Below are 19391 nucleotides of genomic sequence, written 5' to 3' on the forward strand. Positions count from 1 at the left end.
CGAGACGGCTCCACAGTAGGGCACTGGGGAAGTGGAAGGTTAAACACAAGCAGGTAAATATCGAACCCAGATTACGTTCAGTGCATCCTCCTGCAGCTGTCACCCCAGCGCCTCGAAGGTGCCCGCTGTGCGGACCCTCGGGGGAATGGAACTCCCTTTATGATGGCACACAGGCAGATGCTGTGGTTCTTGTATGAATCGATGAAGGGGAAATGCCACACTGATTTGAACTCATGGAGACCCACAGAACGCCCTAGGTGGGAGAGAGTTACGTAGTACAAAAGCTGGGCCTTGTCATCACCTCCTAGGGGAGGCAAGAGGCTGTCCCCCAGCTGGGAAAATAGGCTTTAGAGCACAGCCAAACCTGCATGTCAATTCCGGTTAGGCCCACAGCCACAGGCCCCTCCACCCCAGAAATAGTGCCAGGTTTGACTCTCCCATAACATACATCTGGGTCCCAAAATTAATTGAGCTATAGGCCCCAATTTCTGCCTCTGAACTCCCAAAACCGTACAGAGCATGACTTACTGCAGGGGGGCTCACACACAGGTTTCAGCATCAGGGTCTTCATTTGTCTTGTTCAGCGTGTCTCTTTGCCTCAGTTTCCCCACCAGTAGAATGTTCCAACCCATCAGCTATCCTTAGCAATACTGACATTTCCCCATGAGGATTGAGAGGCTTCATTAACATCTATAAAGTGCTTTGAAATCCTTGGTTGGCAGGTACTATATATATATGCAAAGTATTCTTGTCCTTATCACTACTGCTTCAGGGTTTTTAAATGATTTAGCAAGAGCTATTTTCAGCACACAGGACTTGTGTCTACTGTGCCATCACCATCAACAAACCCAGCCACTGCACCTGCATGCATAAACATGAGAGTCTGTGGCTGCAATGATATTTGCTCATCAATCTCCAAGTTAACTGAGCCCAAAAGCTATTGCATTTCATTTTAAATTTTATGAGCAGTATGGCCTGGGTCAGAGGTTAGTTGTAGTTTTAAAATATCTCACTTAAAAATAAATACAAATCTTGCAAGCAGTTGACCAGCCCAGAGCTGTTTGCTGTCTAATGTGCATGGATCCAAATCTTCTCTTCAAAGTGAGGTTCAGTCTCTGAGCTTTCCTGCTGTCTTTAAAGATTTTGGAAACCAGATGGAACAGTCCCTTTACTCAGTTCCAGTGCAAGATGGTGTCCTCTGCTGTGTATTCTGTTCCTACTACCTAGCCAACACACCCATATACATAAGCATTGCATGCCTGTCAACGTATTAGAAGCTTCAGTTCAAAGGAACCTCCCTCCCCACCCAAATGGATTGATCAGACTCCATTTGCAAACTACAGTTTATTGAGATGGTTTTTTCTTGGTCCACAAATCCAAAGTACATCCAGTCAGATATATACAGCTCTTAGATGTACACATAAGCCTCACTTCTCACTCTGTTGGAGGACCTGGAGATTGAGAGTAACTGTCCTTTTAAAAAGTGATGAATGCAAACTTTAGAGTTTCTAGGAAAATATAACTTTACATATAGCATGTGTGTTAAATAATCAAGTTACAATTATAAGGAAACCAAAAAGTAGCTTTGAAGAAAGTAGGCCAGAAATAGACATACATAGAATAAAAGGAAAACATTTAAACCAACTCCAAGGGCGGATTCTGATCCCATATGCCCTGCTCTAAATCAGGAGTAAATCTATTTAAGCCAATGGTGTTACACTAGAGTAAAACTGGTATAAGTGAAAGGAGAATCTGGCCCCACGTGTACCTACTCTTTTCCAGGATTGTCTTGTCCCCCTTTATTTTGTGAATAACTTTCCCTGACCTAACCCATAATCCTTTCTGCTTGTTCATACAATGACAGGAAGTCAAGAGAAAACTGCCATGTCATTGCAGGAACAAAGCTGAACCTGAGTTGTGCACGTGTTAGAGCCTAGGGGAGCAATCCCGGGAGGAGAACAAGGCATGGCCATGGCCTTCAATTTTAATGTTAGAAGTACTAATAGTTCTGTCCTCAGGCTCTCTCACACAAGTCCCAGTGACTTCTGTGGGAGTTGGATGTGCGTATCCGAGGGCAGAGTGCTGCCAATACTTTTCAAGGTTTTGAACTCAGTACAGTAATTATCACAGAGGGAACAAAGTTTCTGTTCTAGTTTGTATGTGGTTTTAGCACTGATGAAGGGTGCTTGGCTGATAGTGCTACAGAATGAAATCTTTATCCCCAGAATACGCATGGGCAGTGGCAATGCACGTTTCCTTCTCTGTGCCTCCAAATGTACTTCGCTCCAGCCCTGAAGGGAACACAAGACAGTAAGTGGCTCCAGGGCTGATTCAGTCCTTGGCCCCTCTGCTGAGATTGCCAACAGGCATTTCAATGGTGACAGTGGTTATGGGGATGTGGAACCACTAGGAACAGGACAGATCCCCAACTCATTCCACCTAGGCCATCAACCAGCCATTGCAGAGGTGGTGACCAGGGTCACTACTAAGTGAGATTGGACTAAAACCTATGACTTACAGGTGAGAAGTTCTATCGCATTAGCAATTACCTCAGCCATTGAGTCACCAAAGACAACTCTTAAACACTGCTCATCTCTTAAAAGCAGAGAGGGATACAGGACAGATACATAGAGGCCTTTGAAAAATTACTGTTTTAATTGTTTCCATAAAATGGATAAGTCCTACCTAAAGCGCACAACTCTGACTGAAATTAAGCAGACTAGTAAAACCTTAATTAAAAACATTCAAGATAAATTGCAACTGAAATACAACAATGCATTTGAGTATGATAACCCCATGCTGTCTTATAGCAATGCACTAAAACACATGCAACAGAGAAACCAGTGATTTCCAGGGAGGAAGAAAACTTCTGTTTCTTTTCAGTACCGATACTGCTTTTCTCCCATTGAAGAACTTTCCCAAATGCTGACGTTTCGACGGCTGTTTATGATGAGAAAGTGTGTGTAAATCAGCTGATGAAATAGAACTGATCAATAATGGCTTAACAACCAACACGTGTTCTACCAGTGCAGGAATGGGGTCAGAAAGGTATTTGAGCTCTCCTGCAATAGAGGGAGTGATAAGACAACTACAGGTAATTCCTGTCTATACAAGAAACAGCCGGCAAAATATAAAAACAGTAGGAACTAGTTGTACTTTGTAGTAAAATAAAGCTAGTCATGGACCCCACTTTGCGTGGTGTTAACAGGAGACTGTATAAAACATATTGACATTCTCTAGAAAATGAGTAAACTACAGCACAGTATTGTGGAAATATACAGAAAGCACTTGCACTGGTATAAAAATATACACCTCAGACAATGATGTAAACTGGTACAAAATAATTCCAAAAAACAGGAACAAGTTTACAAAAGGTCACGTTAATATAAAATAATAAAACCAAGTTCTCCCAGCCTCACCCGCACAACTCAGACAAGCAGGCAGTCCACTGATGGGGCACGCGTACCAAAGATGAACAGACAGAGGCCGTTGACCTTTTCAATCAACAGAGCCTGTCTGCTGCAGACTGTGGCCAGCTTTGCAGAAGTCAGGCTGCCTGACAGTGAGAGCAGGGCCTGGCACTGCAGTGAGATAACCTGGGTCCCTAAGTGTATGTCTATATTGCAAGAAAAAAACCACATGGTTGGCTTGTATCAGCTGAGTTGAGCTCAGGTTGCAGGGCTATAAAATTGCAGTGTAGATGTTTGGGCTAGGGCTGGTGCCTAGATTCTGGGACCCTTCTGCTTTGCAGGGTCCCAAAGCTCCAGCCCAACTTGAACATCTATCCTGCAAATTTATAGCCTCATGAGCTCGACTCAGCTGACATGGGCCAGCCATGGATGTTTTATTGCAGTGCAGACATACCCTAATGGATCTCATAGCACATGCTCTCCCAACTGACCATTTTCTACTCCATTAGGTGCCAGAGACGAAAGCATGCTGGGAATTGGGGTACTGCTGCTCACAACAGGGCCGCCCAGAGGGGGGGGGCAAGAGGGGCAATTTGCCCCAGGCCCCGCGTCCCGCAGGGGCCCCCACGAGCGTTTTCCGGGGCCCCTGGAGTGTTTCTCGTCTTCCCGCGGCTCCGGTTGAGCTCCCGCAGGCATGCCTGCGGCAGGTCGACCGGAGCCCGGGACAAGTGGACCTGCCGCAGGCATGACTGCGGAGGGGGTGCTCGTCCCGCGGATCGGCTGGACCTCCCGCAGGCATGACTGCGGCAGGTCAACCGGAACCGCGGGACCACGGCACCCGCCGCAGTCATGCCTGCGGCAGGTCCGCTCGTCCCGGGCTCCGGAGCCGCGGGAAGACGCCCCCCAGGGAAAGGGCCGCCCCACGCGCCTGCTTGGCGCGCTGGGGTCTAGAGTCGCCCCTGAGCGGGGGCCCCCCACCGCCGAAGACCCCGGGCCCCCGGAATTCTCTGGGCGGCCCTGGTTCACAATATCTATCCTAGCAGTTTGGTTATTTGCTTAACGGCCTTGTCAGTCAGTGAAGATCAAGTACATGGTGATGCCTGCACAGAGAAAGTGGGAAGAAGAAATACAGATACACCAATCGAACAGACTCTGTCACTTCATCCCTGAAGAAACATTCCTGCTTGTTTCCTGGGAGAGTAGATTAGATTTTCTGTTGGCCTTACTGGATGTAGGGAAAGGGCAGGGATGGTAATGGCTGTAGAGAAAGGGCTGGCAAAAGGAGAAGCAAAAGTACCTTATTACCCCTGTGGGGAAGCTAGGAAGGTTCCTGCTCCCTTCCCCAAAACAAAAATCCATTGGCAGTTAAGTAAGCACCTGGTTACCAAAGAGTTCCAACTTCCCAGGGCAACAGAGCTCAGACCTGATTGCAAGTTGGAGGGCAAACAGCAGAAGCAAGTCGAGGAAATGGAAGCCTGCATTTGGGAAGAAAGACAACGTTGCCAACCTGGTGGTCTTTGCTTTGGTAGTGCCTAGCACAATCCACAAGCTTCTTTCACTGCCAGGTTCCTGGTGCTCTTTGTATCAAGAGCTTGCAAAGTTCACTGGAGGGAGCTCTGCCTCTTCAGCACAAATCCTCTGGGCATGGATTTTGGTTGGTCAGATCTTCTGGTAAAAGTAGAATCTAGCAGCATCTTCTGGTCCATGAGAGCAGAACTTATTGTTGCAGGTTCATATAATACTGAATGTGTCAAATCAGAGTTGAAATGTGCAGTTTACAAACAGCAGCAGGCATTTCAGGGGGTGGGGGAACCAGGAGAATGGAGAAACACATCAATAAGGCCTCCAGGGTTTTGTTGACAGGACAAAGCAAGATGATTCTTTCCCACCAACCTGTAATTTCAGTCTCACAACACTGTCTGCATTTGGCCATGGAAAGTTAAATACCAGGCATCCTCGCACACACACAAGTGTTTTACCCGTTGGTTGCAGAGAAGTCCTCTCTTTTGGCAGCTTGAATTGGACATGTCCCAGCTCACACTCTTTTTGGTCATTATCTCTGAGCATTCCAGCCAGCTACACGTCCCCACAATAACAAGACCCAAGAGTCTGATTAATTTTCCCCATGATCCTCTTCCACCCAGGCTACGATTTTCCCCTCCCAACCAGGAATGATGTCATCATCATGGAAGACCTATAAAAAGGCAGAGAGAGAATCAGGTCACTTCTGGAGGATGGACACCGCTTTGTTACATCTGAATGGCATGAGAGATGAAGGAATTAAACCAAACAATAAAAATAACTGGCACTTACATAGCACGTTACGTTCCCACCATGCTTTAAAAACAGCAGTATGGCTGCCTATTCCTCCCCCATAGAGAAAAAATAAGGATTATTATCCCCATTTTTCTGACAGGCAAAATGAGATACAGAGAGGGGTCATGATTTGCCCAAGGTCACACAGGGAGGCAGTACCAGAACTGGGATTAAAGCTTGGGAACTTCAGTGCTCAGAACATTAGACCATCTCTGGAGAAGCTGGCACTGATGTGTCTTAACAAAAGTTTTTTGGGGGAAGGGCATCATTTAGGGTTACTCTGGGGAGAAGGAAGAGGATTCTTTGCTATATAAAAACAGCTAATTACAAACCAAGAACCACATTCAGCTGTGGCATAAGTAGGCTCATTGACCTCAACAGAGGTTGCACCGCTTAAGCCAGAGCTGACTCTGGCCCCAAGTATTTAGGATACTTTAGCGAAAGCCCCATGGGCCACAGAGCCACAAATGGAGCAAATTCTGCATTGGTTTAGATGTAGAAATGGCCCAAATCCTGCTGACCTGCCCCATTCAAGAAACCTCTCTGCTATCACACCTGCCTTAGCCCCACTGCGCCGCCGACTGGGAGCCACCTCAGGTAAGCGCCACCCAGCCGGAGCCTGCACCCAGCAACCCCTTTCGCACCCTAACTCCCTCTCAGACCCCACACCCTTAGCCCCTTCCCACACCCTAACTCCCTCACGGAGCCCACACCCTGAGCCCCTTCCCGCACCCTAACTCCCTCACGGAGCCCGCACCCCCACCGGCACCCCAACTCCGCCTCCTGCACCCTAACTTCCTCCCAGAGCCACCACCCCAACCCCCTGCTGCAGTTCAACCCGCCCCACACCCTAACTTCCTCCCAGACCCTGCACCCCCACCCCAACCCCCTGCCCCAGGTCGGAACTCCCTCCCACACCCTAATTCCCTCCCAGACCCTGCACCCCAACCCCTTGCCCCAGCCTTGAGCCCCCTCCTGCACCCCAAACTCCTCATCCCCAGCCCCACCCCAGAGCCTGCACCCCCAGCCAGAACCCTCCCTCCCTCCCACACTCCAACCCCCTGCCCCCTCCTGCACCCTTCACCCCTCATTTCTGGTCCCATTCCAGAACCTAGGGGAAGCCCTGTGCCTCCCTGCAGGGCTGGAGCCGCAAGCGCTGGCTTGCTGCGCTGCGGGGGAAGCCTGGAGCCTCCGTTCCCTCCCTGCAGGGCTGTGTGTGGCTCGTGACTGTTTTTTTCTGTGGGTCAACGGCCCCTGATAGAAACAAGGTTCCCCACCCCTGTTTTAGAGGTCTGGCTTGGAATCTGCATCTTCCAAATGGTGCTGTCATAGGAAGTGCCTCCGGGTGCAGCGGGCACAGTGAAGGAGGGACCCTGCAAATCACCATCCACCACTTGTGCACCTTTGTGATCACACTTAAGTCAGTGCTCTGGGTGGGACTGAAGATGTCCCTTTTTGGCTCCTTACTTGGGGGCTGTCGTCCCTTAAACTGTAGCTCTGAAAACTGTAGCTCTGTAACAAGTTAGAGATTTTGCTCACATGGAAAGTGAATGTGGCAGAAATTTCCAGGCTGTTGCTGGTGACACCACACACAAACTTAGATTAGGAGAGAGCTGCTACTAAAGAGGACAAACATACCTCCTCCTTGACTGTGCCAAATTCTGGATCCAGGGCTTTGAAATGGTACCGGTGGGTTCCTTCCCGATCGATAGCTGCCTTGAAGTCCTTCAGCGTCACCTCACCTAACCTGCAAAACGGGAGTTAAGAGCTATTCTCTCTGGCAGATTCTGCCATGGGACTGAGATCAAGTGCTTGGACGCAGCTTGTAATATGGCACACTGAACGCTAGCACCAGCATGGCACAATGAACAGCAGCACACTGAGGTGAGCCAGAGTGCCTGGTACAACCCAAAGCATCTGATCACAGATAGAACAGTGTCTGTTATTTACTGAAAACAAATCCAGACCAACTCTTCCATGTTTCTTTTTTGCACTGACTGCGATAGCTGCTACTTTAGATGGAGAGTCTTGCACTAAATGGTTTGTGTTGTGCTGGAGTAAGAGTAAATCTGTCTGGCTGCTGCCCACTCATAAAACCAGAGATGAATTATCATACAAACCAGAGATCAATCTTCTGGGGCTTTAAATAAATAAACTAATTACATATGCATCAGCTGGGAAATCCGGTCAGGCCTAAAGTGACAAACACACATATCGTAGGTCTGCTTTCTTGTCACCACTTCCTCTTTGCAATGAAATACAGTCAAAAGCCAGATTTAAGGGATGGAGAGCATGTTTTGGTGAGCAGAAATACCATGGATTAGATCAGTGCTTTCAGTGAACCAAACTCTATTAGTGTGGCAAAGCCAGGTCTCACCTCTTTGGTATATTGACCATGAAAGGTGTGAGTGAGCGATCAGTGAAGTAGAGCACTTTGGTGCAGGCACTGCTGCTCATAGTGGGTGTGCTGTGAGAATGAGGCAATTCTGCAAAGAGAGAAACACAAAGTACTGTCACTGCAGCCAAGGGAGAGCAGTTTTCTTTCCCACCCTGTTCCCCTAGAGGCATTCTCAGCATCATTTCACCACAGGAGCAGAGACCCAGAGATGGGAAAGACCTATTAGATGATGAAGTCCATCCCCTGACAAGGGCAGGATCTTGCCCCCTTACAGGAAGACAATGCACTGCAAGGTATTACAATGTTAGCCTGAAGGGCCACCCTAGCGCCGCCCCAGGGGGTGATGAGACACAGCCCAATGCACACGGTGCATACAGCACACCACCTGCACTACAGAGACTTTGCCTGCTGTCTTTGTAGTGACCGGAGAATTCCAGCCCATTCTAGGAGAATCACCCCTTCTAGCAGTTCAATATAAGTGATTATCATTCTGCTTGTCTCCACTGACAGAAAAGAGGGAGCAATAATTGACTGACACCTACAGGACAAAGGCACATGTCAGCTCAGACCGACTAACTCAGAAAGGTGCAACAGACCCAGTCACCTGCCTTTCTGCCCATATTACATAGACTAGGGAGGTGTCTGTGCGTGTGGTGGGTTTCTCTTTGTTAATATGTGCATCTCTCTTTCTGACTGCACCATTACCCTCCCCATTCCTGCAATACAGGTGTGTCTATGCCAAAGGCCTAGGCAGGGGAAGGTGTACACAGTGAGACCCTCTCTGGTTTTTGACCTTCACAACATGTACGCAAAGAAAGTGAACTGCAGATCTGGACATCAATCATAAGGGCTTTCTGGTTTAATGAATCTAGAGCCATCACTTTGAGCTCTTTACACCCAAGCAGATCTGGGTTTTGTGATCCGCTAGAGCCTGAATAAATTGACTGCTGCAGTGGAGGGGAAGGTGCCTGCAGGGGCTTTGGGAGGTGGCGGGTGAGGCATGTTTTGCATGCATTAGGCTGGTGACATGGAGGCTGCGGCACAAATTGCAGCTTTAGAGAAAAGAGAAAAGGCAACCCAGGTGACTTCTCAGCAGAACCCACGTTGGGCCTTTCCTCCAGATACTAAGTGTCCATAATTCCTTTCCTAACATCTCCCTAAAATCCTCCTGGTGCTGAGCACTGCAATGTAGTTAAAAAGTGGGGCTCTCTATTTGTCCCCAACACCAATGGGCCGACTCCTCACTGCTCCTTTGAGAATTCAGTCTTTACAAACCAATGGATTTTTCAGGTTATATTTACAACTGACCCCAGAAAAGCAGTTCCCATGATGGAGAGGAAACTATCGCTGCTCTCAAGTCAGGCAAACGCAGTGAGGGGAAATCCTGCGCTATGGTGTACACATTAAACCCCGGCCTAAGGGATGGTACTCATGGCCACTAGGTGGTGCAAGCACCCAATGCAGCTAACAATAATCCTTAAGGAGTCTGAGAGAACATGGCATTTCCCCCCGAATCCAAGGAGTAATTACTATTATTTATATTGTGGTAGTACCCAGGGATTTCAGTCAGGATCAAGCTCCTATTCTGCCTACCCCTTGCACTGAAGCTTAGTCTATGAAGCAAATGGCCCAGGAGAAATGCTACAGCAATGAGCAATGGAGTGAGAGGCCAGCCTGTTCTGCTTCCCAGGAGGGACACTGTGCAGTGGACTCTGTCCAGGAAACCTCTGAGCCGTGAAGCCAGTTTTTGGAGCGATAGAGCTGAAATGCACTCACTGGAGTTGGGAGGCCAGGAGTCTCGATACTCATTCGCTGCTCGGCTTGCGGGCGACTTCCCTTGAACCTATGGGGAAGGCCAAGAGAGTGAGGGCAAAGGGTCAGTTCCACGGGCCTCCAGTGGTGCAAGCAAACTAACCAGGGAAGGAAAATGTCATGAAACAGTTTAAGAGGATCTTCTTCTTCCACACACACCCCCCCAGCAACCAGACCTACCCAGACACACACAACCAGATCTACACACAAGACCCCCCCAACACAGACACACAGAGACCCCCAATACATACAGATTTTCACCCAGACCCCTGCTGTAGGATATGGCATTTAAATGTAACCAACGTGAATGACTATTTTCTCACAAGATACTAGGAGCTCAGATTTCCCACAGTCCAGAGATGCAAAGTGGCACCATCTACAACCCCTACTGAGGGTCAGCCTGGCCTGTAGGGATGGACAGCCCTTAGAGAGCATACACTCTGGAGTCAGGTTTGCCTGGACTTTGAATGTTATTGTTAACTTTTTCACTCTGCCACACTTTTTGCAGACATGAAATAGACCCCGGTGAAGAAACAACAGATGGGTTGGACTGATTAAAACCACTAACATGGCCCTGCTCCCAGACAGAGACAAACTAACCCTGTATAGTTATAAGGTCAGCAAGTGTCTGCTTCCAGATACCACCATCAGGCCTAATGGGCAGCACAACAGAGCCCAGGCAGCAGCAACGACAGCCCATGGTGGCGTAGTAACAGCTCTTTGCCCACACAAGCTTCACAGCACTCTGCAAATGTTAACCAATTAATCCTCACGGCCCCCACTGGGAGGGAACAGGGACAGAACCAGGAACAGAACTCAAGAGTCCTGACTTACAGGCCACTGTTCCAACTACTTGACTAGATCAGTGGCTCTCAACCTTTCCTGACTACTGTACCCCTTTGAGGAGTCTGATTTGTCTTGTGTACCCCCAAGTTTCACCTCACTTAAAAACGACTTGCTTACAAAAGAGTCACAGTGCACTATTACTGACAAATTGCGTACATTCTCATGTTTAGTATACAATTAAAAAATAAATCAATTGGAATACAAATATTGTACTTACATTTCAGTGTATAGTATATAGAGCAGTATAAACAAGTCATTGTCTGTATGAAATTTTAGGTTGTACTGACTTTGCTAGTGCTTTTTCTGTAGCTTGTTGTAAAACTAGGCAAATATCTAGATGAGTTGATGCACCCCCTGGAAGACCTGTGGGTACCCCCAGGGGTATGTGTACCCCTGGTTGAGAACCACTGGACTAGATGACTGCTTCTCAGTGATATAAGAAGCACATCTTAGCATTAGGCCTCCAGTAAGAGGCAGTGAGAGCAGAGATGTGAGGTACAGTAATGAAACACCATCTGCTACACCCCAGGGGTTCCCCCAGGGCTGGCTGGGGTCCTCAGGGGCCCTCCATCTGCCACAATCTAGGCTTCTTTAGGATTCAGTGAGCAGTGAGCACATGATCAGCACACTGCAGGGAGAGATGTGAGGGGATGGAGCACTCCCTGGTTGCTAGCTCTGGTCAGTAAGAGGAGGTGGAGGTATGAAGCAAGCCCAGTGGGGAATGTTTACCCTTCTCTCTTGCCTCTTCTGTGTCTCCACGCGGTGCAATCTCTCCATCAGGCTGGAGATGCCTTGTTCCAGGCTGTCGATGGTGTGGTGCTGCGGGTCGTGGCCGCTGAAACTGTTCCGCAAGCTGCGGAGGGCATCACGCACCAACTGCAGGTCGTTCGTCTGCCCAAGAGACCAGGAGAAGTCAGCCAATGCAGGGATTCAGAGTCTCGGTGTAACCTCCCTCCCTCCTGGCGCTGCACTTCTCCCAGACCCAAGGGACCCTCAGGGGCCTGCACTTTCCCTTACGGGCTGGCAGCTGCAGAGGGAAGGATCATAGAATCATAGAATGTCAGGGTTGGAAGGGACCTCAGGAGGTATCTAGTCCCACCCCCTGCTCCAAGCAGGACCAATCCCCAACTAAATCATCCCAGCCAGGGCTTTGTCAAGCCTGACCTTAAAAATCGCTAAGGAAGGAGATTCCAACACCTCCCTAGGTAACCCATTCCAGATGCTGACTGGAGTCCTGAGCTGGCTCTGGCTAAGGAGCAGGGTACTTACCACTCTGTGGGCTGTGGGAGCAGCTCCTTTTCCTGCTGTCTGGAGGAAGCCATTGCTCTGAGTGCTGTGATTGCTGTAGCCCATCACCTGTTGCAAGGAGAAGACGCTTTAACAGAGGGTACAGCAAGTTTCTGAATTTCCCGGAAGAAGATTCCAAGGTGCCAACTTCAGATTTGTGAGAGGGCAGGGAAAGCAACTGCACCAACAATACAGCCCCATTGCCAGCGGCATTCTGCAAGGTACATACATTCACTAAAGAACCCACACAGCCCTGGAACCTAGGCAAGTGTAAGGAGTCTCATTTTGCAGATGGGGAAACTGAGGCAGAGATGGGCCGTGATGGAGGGAGTCAGTGTCAGGGCTGGAATTAGAACCCAGGAATTCCTGTTTCCCCATCCTGTGCTCAGATCACTCGACTTCACCCCTTGTCAGGTTGATGGGGGAAGCTGAATAGGTCTGAATTTTCCCAGCTGGCCTGCAGCAGAGAGCAGAAGTTCCAGCTGTGATGTTCCATGGAGCCTGGCCTCTCTGGGATAGAGGGGGAGCCCAGGGGAGCTTGGCACTGGACTCTAGCTGCACATTACATAATGTCAGGCAGAGAACTGCATTCCAAGAGCCTGATGTGTTCCAAGTACTAATGCCCCACTCACCTCTTCTGTCTCTCTCTTCATGCACTGAGCCAGCAGGGCCTCCTTGTGCTCCAGCTCCCGCTCCAAATCTGCCTGCAAAGGGAACAGACAAGTCAGTATGAACTGAGCTGATCAGGCTGGCACCAGCTTCTCAAGAGCAGGGCATGCGGGCGGGCTCGGTACCTGCTGGTAGCTGGCCTCGGAGAGCTGACGGAGCATTTCGTCTAGCTTGGCCTGGTGCTGCTGTACGTGCCGATCCTTCTGGCCCAGCTCCTTCTGCAACCCAGAGGGATTGGGGGCATCAGTGTATGAGCAGGTGATGAAGGCTCACCTTCACCTTCCTCAGGAGCAGGGAAGGATTAAAGCTGGCACAGCCTATCTGCCTTAAACTCCATGTTCTAACTGTACTTTAAGGCCTTGTTTGAAAGAGTCAGTCAGGCCCACGCTGCCCTGGGCTACAGACATGCCACAGGCTCAGCACTGAGGCCAGCAGCACAGCTGATCTATAGGCCCAGGATTCATGTAGGGCCCTGAGGATAATGTAATGACACAGATGCGATGGGCAGTAGGTTTGTGGGTGAGCGTGGTGCACTCAAGCGGACACACCTGATGCCAAAGTAACCCGATGACCACTGTGAAAAACACTCTGGGCTATGGCACAGTCCTTCTTAACCTGAGCAGCCATATTCCAAAGGACGTCACAGAGATCTCTTGTTATTGCTGTTTATTCACAGTGACAGAGCACGAAGCACTGAGAGGGCAAGAGCCCTACAGGAAGAATGTTTCCAGGGCTCTCCCAATCTCCACGTGGCTGGGCTGGGAGAGTCTCTTACTTTGTATTCTCCCAGAAGTCTGTTCCTCTCTTCAACCTTCCTCTGCAGATCAACCTGCAGAAACAAAAGGGAGGTTTGTATCTCAGGAGATCCAGTGCATCCATCGACACAGCCCTCTCCTCACCCTTGTGTGATAAAGGCTGTCGTGGGGCGTATGTGCACAGAGTAACAGAGCCTGAGGTTAGCAGCAATGAAGTTACATGCACAGATTCGGTGCAGTAACCTATCCCATCCTTCACCGCTGCTGCCTCCTCAATGCTGATTCTACACACAAATGCTCTGTGTGCTGAACGTCACTTGCCTTTAACACATGGAACAGAGATGACGGGCACACTGCAGTTTTAGCCCAGTTATAATGAAAACATAAAGCAAAGCTTTCCAGTTTCAACCAATGAGGAGGGCCTTTGGAGGATGGGGGAGAAGAAGAGGGACCCCCATAAGTGGGGGGTGGAGCAGGAGATTCCAGTGAGTCTGAATATAGGCCACTGGGCTTGCACTGCATTGGTTCCTCTGCGTAGCCCAGTGATCACCGCTACCCCACAGCTCATGGACCTACCCGGTGCCCACCAGCCCCACACTGTGACCGCTGGGCTCTCTACCCTGTAGTCTCAGACCCTGCAATCCCCAGCCATCCTCCCCAATACCTGCGACATTGTCTGAGTTAGCAGCACAAATGACTCACATTCTGGTTGTGCAATTCCTCCTTGTCCATATTTGCTCTCAGCAGCTCCTGCTTTAGCTGAAGAACTGAAGCGTCCTGCTGAGCCAACCTCTGCTGCAATGCATCCTGGGAAAATACACATATTACTGTTAGCACAGTGCCACTGGTGTGCATGGAGTAGGCAGGTGCCCTGCCATGAGGAGCTGATGGTCTAAATTTGATAGATAACACAGTGAAAATTACAACAGGCCCAGGGGAAAGAGAGGGACATGCAGAGTGCCAGACTGTGGCCCATGGACAAGGGTGAGCCCCGCACCCACAGCAGGAGATATGAAGGCATCTGCCTGAACAAGCTCTCAGGCCTTACACCGGGATGCTCCCTGCTGCTGAATTCTCTGCCTTTAGCTAGCTGTCAAAATCACTGAGGAATTTCTGTGCTTCTGTTTGAACTTCCTCCTCAGGCATGGGGTGGCCAACCTTCCCCAATGGGGAGAAGCAGCTGTGTGTTTGGAGGCTCCTTTTGGTGGCACAGAGCCAGTGACCCCCATCTATTGCCTGCACCACCCACGGGGAGAAACATCCTCTGAATGTGTCTCCGGGGAGCCAGGATCCATGCCTGAATCAGGGCTCACCCTTGCACTTTTCCATTCATATTACTGTGAAGGAAACAGCTCCACCTTGGACAGCAGTGTGCTTCCTCCACAACACAGTGTGACAGACAGCTCTAAAACTATCTCAAACTCAGGAGCAGATTGTTAAAGGCCTGTACTCCAGAGGGAGGCGCTGGGCAAACAAGAACACACACAGCCAACAACTGCCCCAGCTAAGGAGAGCATCTGCACATGCCATGGTTCCCTCTCTGCTGCTAGGAATAAACCAGTCCACCACACTAAAGTGTTTATTCCCAGGATAACAGGGCTAACAAGCCATGAGAACCACCATACTCAAACCCTGTTCCACCCATCCCTTTGGGAAACTGAGGCCCAAAGAAGCAATGTGATTTGGCTAAGGTCACAAAGACAGTAAAAGAGTCAGGAATAGAACCCAGATGTCCTAATTCCCACTTCACTGCTCTGACCATATTCACTTCCCAGTGCCAGGAACAGAACCCAGGAAAAGAGCCACAAAAACAATTGAGGATTAGAAAACGTACCTTATAGTGATAGACTGAAGGAGCTCAATCTATTTAGCTTAACAAAGAGAAGGTTAAGGGGTGATCTGATTACAATCTATAAATATCTACATGGGGAACAGATATTTAACAATGTGATCTTTAATCTAGCAGAGAAAGGTTTAACACAATCCAATGGATGGAAGCTGAAGTTAGACACATTTAGGGCTTGTCTCCACTTACCGGTGGTCCCTTCTGGCATTGGAATCTATAAAGCTGTGAGCCCTGACTGCCAATTCCCTGCTCTAACAGGCCCTACTCCATTCCTTGGGGTAAACTGAGAGGTATCATGTCGCCATTGACCGCTCTGATAGGTTCCCAAGGGTTACTGTTAACTATTTAATTAATTCTCTCTCTTCTCACCTTTATTCCTTGTAAGTTTCGCGCTTCTTGTTTGTATTTCAGTAACTCCTTCTGTAAATCCAACACAATTTGTTTAAATGGTCGTTTCATGTCATCCCAGAAATATCTCCAACCCTCCCAACACCTGGTCTCTGGAGACCCTCTGAAATAAAACAAACCCCATCTCTTCTCACAGACCAAAAAATATGTCAGACCAGAGTTTACAAACTCAGTGACAGAAATTACTCTTTCTCCATGAAACACCTTCTGAGCAGCTGTAGCTCTCCTAAACTCTTTATATTAAATTGCAGAGGTAAAGATTGCGAATCCACCAAATCTACCCTTTGGAGCAATGCAGAGCACTTTACTTCCAGCATTAGTGCTGGGCTACTGCCAACTTCAGCACAGAGCACGAGAGAGACAGGCTTGACAGGAGGGTTTTTCTAAGCTGCTTTTATCTTCCACATGAAAGCTTGTTTACACCCAGACATGGCTAGAAATTTAACAATTGTCCTGGATAAAGGTTTCTAAATGCAGCACAATATGCATCTCTCGAGAAAGGCTCCAGCTTCAAGAATGTGCAGAGAAGTCTATTCAGGGCTGGACTTAATTCAAATAATTGGTTGGTGTTTTGTTTTAAAGGAGAGCAGCATTGACAGCATTATTTAGAGGCAAACTGGATGAAAAGGGGGCATTTCCCCAGATTCTACCCTACCATAGCTTACAACACAGATGATCATGAAACTACTCATGCATGCGTAATAACACCACCACTCATAAAGCACCTCCCATGTGAGAATCTTTCCAAATTCAGTTCACTCATTCTCACGGCCCATTTGGGAGGCAATTATTAATCCATTTTAAAAATTGAGGCATAAAGAAGTGCAGTGACTTAACCAAGTTCACATCGCATGACAGCAGCAGAGCTGCTGACTCTCAGTCATCCATGTGCAACAACATTCCCTCCCTCTGCTTAAATTAGAGAGCTATATAGTGCACATAGAAAGGAGCCCCCAAGATCCCAATCCCGATAACCATTCTTTGTCTTTATCTGTCCTCTTCTAACCTTTAGGTCCTGATTTTCGTCCATGCTCTGGTCCAGACGACTTCGGATTATGACCTGAATGCAAATGCACTGCAGTTATTACCCATCCTCTGTCTGAACAGTGCACAAAGTTGACTGAAACTAGATTTTATGGGAAAAGAACATGCTCACCAGCTGCTCTTCTGGACAGGCTCCATGTTCACAAAGGACAAATGATCCCTCCTGCTCGTCCTCAGGTAATGACCCATTGAGCAGCAACGCCTGGGCAACAGCAAAGGCAAAAAGAATCCCCAATCAGGTGATTTCTTGGAAAGCCATAAGGAGAAACTCAATCCCATCACCACAGCTTTAGCCAGCAGCATTTCACAGCAATCTAGACCCAATCAGCCTCTAAACAATTTTCTCTAGCATTTCTGCTGACATCTTACTGCACAGAAAAGGGGGCTTGTTTTGACACAAACATAAGACATCAGAATGTCCCCAAGAAAGGCTCCTCAGCAGAGAAGTCTGTTGGTGACAGGTGTACGCAACTCCCATCAAGGTGAAGGGGAATTCTGCACCAAACTAAGGTATCAACTCAGCCCTTTTTATGAGCAATGTTTGCACTGGGTTTTAATCTGAGCTGCATAAAATCACCCTTTACAGACAGACAGCATATACAAAAACCGAAGGAAAGAAGCTGAAAGTTAGGCAGAGATTTGCAGCAAGAGGGTTTTTTTCAGACTCGTTTGGAATGTGTCCAAGGCACCAATAAAAATTTAATTTAAAAAACAAGCTAGTCTTTCAGTCAATGGACATTCTGATTTCAAAGATATTGGAAGGAGGGGACATCTGGATTGAACAAATACAGCAAAGCGTGGATGTTTTTGTTAGGAACATTTCCCACTCTTAAGACCTGTTAAGTAGTCTCTGTTCACAGAGACGGAACCATGGCTGACAATGGCATTCAGCAGCAGATCCCCCTTGAGCTGGTACTGAAAGCACTTTAAATGTGAAGGTAACTGTGACAGCTCTGTTTTCAATACTCTTTCAGAAAGCACTACAGAGACTTGAGGGACCACTGCCAGCAACAAGTCATTGTCCTAGTGTAGACTGACCTGGGCCACACGTTTATTGCTGGGACTCAGAAGCAGGATATTTAGGAGCAGACTACAATTCTGCACCACTCAGGGCGAGATGGAGAGGGGTCTGCAGAACTGCAGCCCAAGTTGTAAAGTGAGAGGAGACCCTCCGCCACAGAGACAGAAGGAAAATCTGAAGCATTTAAAGCGATTCCACTGAGTGTGGAGAAGACAGGGAGGAATTCAGGAGCAGCACAAGATTAACCCTTTCAGCACACCCAAAGTGAACCTATGTGTCCACAAACAAGGAAGACCATGAGAACTTTAAAACTAAACTGGACAGAGCCCTGAAGAAGAGGGAACAATTCTCCATTGGCTTGTGGGTACAGGAAGTGCTCTTGGGGGGACCTAATATGGCCAGATAGTCAGCAGATGTAAATAAGCATAGCTCACTACCTTGATTTACATCAGCCGGAGATCTACTTGTTGTCTTTTCTGCTTCTAGGTTTCAAGAGCCAATTACTTTATGCTGGAGAGTAGCATAGAGGTAGATAGGCCAACAACACAGGGCAGAACTGGGAGGCTGATGAGAGTTAGCACAGAGGGTGCTAGGACAGTGGCATCCCTTCCTTTCAGATAGTTTTCTATTTGAGTTCAACTCCAATCTCATTGCTGCCAATTAAAAATCTCATTTGCAGGGATGTTCCATCTTGGACCCAGAGATGCCAAGGCTGAAGGGTCGAGTCCGATTTTCTCACCGGAGAGATGCAAACCTTGCTGAATGCCAAAGAGCCAGCCATTTGTATTCATTTAATGCAAATCCTCCTGGAGAAACGCTTCTCTGAGTACAGTCCCAAATTTTGCCCAGCAGGACATCTAGGCAGGAGTCACACAGGAACACCAAAAGCTGCACAGGGCCTCAGAATTTCAATCAAACCCTTGTGGTCCAGAGGCTTTTAAATATTGAGCAAAAAGGGAAAATCAATGAATCAAATCCAATTTCTTAGACAGCTGTGTCAGCTGCCTCCTCCTGCTTCTGAAGAGTGAGGGGGGCAGCATGCCAGCTGCCTTCCATTGCTCCCGATGTGTGTTGGGGGGGCAATGCCAGTCTCCCCAGTGCTGCCTTCCTCTGCTCCCAGAGGGTGCATTATGCAAGCGGATTGCACCAACCATCTATTTTCTTTTGGAATCTTTTGTGTCCCTTGCCCATTGTCAGCTGGGAGCACGCCTGTGTGCTGCTCGCACAATGCGGGCTTTGTTTACTTGTACATAAATATTTACAATTCTAAATAAGTGCGGTTCCCAGCACAAACAGAAAAGGGTATTCCTGGGAGAGTTCAGGGTCTTTGCCATATGGAGCAGGGAGTCTGCTGGCTGAGCAGAGTCGCACAAAAGCACAGAGGCAAGGGTCATTTGGTCAGGGAAGGACTGGAGCAGGGCAGCTAGAACAAGGTCCGATACAGAAAATTGATTCAAATGATCATTAGGGAAAGTGCCAAAGTTTACAGCCCAACCAGTCTTACTAAAAGGAGACAGATCTGACTCTTTATGTCTCTTGATCAGTTCTATGAATCTCTACTGATTTTCCTGCATTCCTT

General features: G+C 48.3%; 1 protein-coding gene across 4 annotated transcripts in view; it reads right to left on the reverse strand.

Moving 5' to 3' along the window:
• Positions 1 to 4438: 4438 nt before the first annotated feature.
• The window catches only part of DIXDC1 (DIX domain containing 1), a 64213-nt gene continuing 49260 nt past the window's right edge, over positions 4439 to 19391 (reverse strand). For 3 of the 4 annotated variants that reach the window (XM_039496368.1, XM_039496367.1, XM_039496370.1), the window contains 13 exons: positions 16904 to 16993; positions 16754 to 16807; positions 15709 to 15759; positions 14196 to 14300; positions 13514 to 13567; positions 12864 to 12956; positions 12702 to 12773; positions 12052 to 12138; positions 11512 to 11673; positions 9901 to 9967; positions 8104 to 8212; positions 7365 to 7473; positions 4439 to 5604 (listed from right to left, as the gene is read on the reverse strand). In XM_039496368.1, coding sequence (XP_039352302.1) covers positions 5524 to 5604; positions 7365 to 7473; positions 8104 to 8212; positions 9901 to 9967; positions 11512 to 11673; positions 12052 to 12138; positions 12702 to 12773; positions 12864 to 12956; positions 13514 to 13567; positions 14196 to 14300; positions 15709 to 15759; positions 16754 to 16807; positions 16904 to 16993 — 1134 coding nt within the window. In that variant the 3' untranslated portion in view covers positions 4439 to 5523. Of the gene's footprint in view, positions 5605 to 7364; positions 7474 to 8103; positions 8213 to 9900; positions 9968 to 11511; positions 11674 to 12051; positions 12139 to 12701; positions 12774 to 12863; positions 12957 to 13513; positions 13568 to 14195; positions 14301 to 15708; positions 15760 to 16753; positions 16808 to 16903; positions 16994 to 19391 lie in introns of those variants that run through there. The other variant, XM_039496369.1, reaches the window with a different exon arrangement.

This window comes from Mauremys reevesii, linkage group 12 (assembly GCF_016161935.1).
Source record: "Mauremys reevesii isolate NIE-2019 linkage group 12, ASM1616193v1, whole genome shotgun sequence".
Lineage (NCBI taxonomy): Eukaryota > Metazoa > Chordata > Testudines > Geoemydidae > Mauremys > Mauremys reevesii.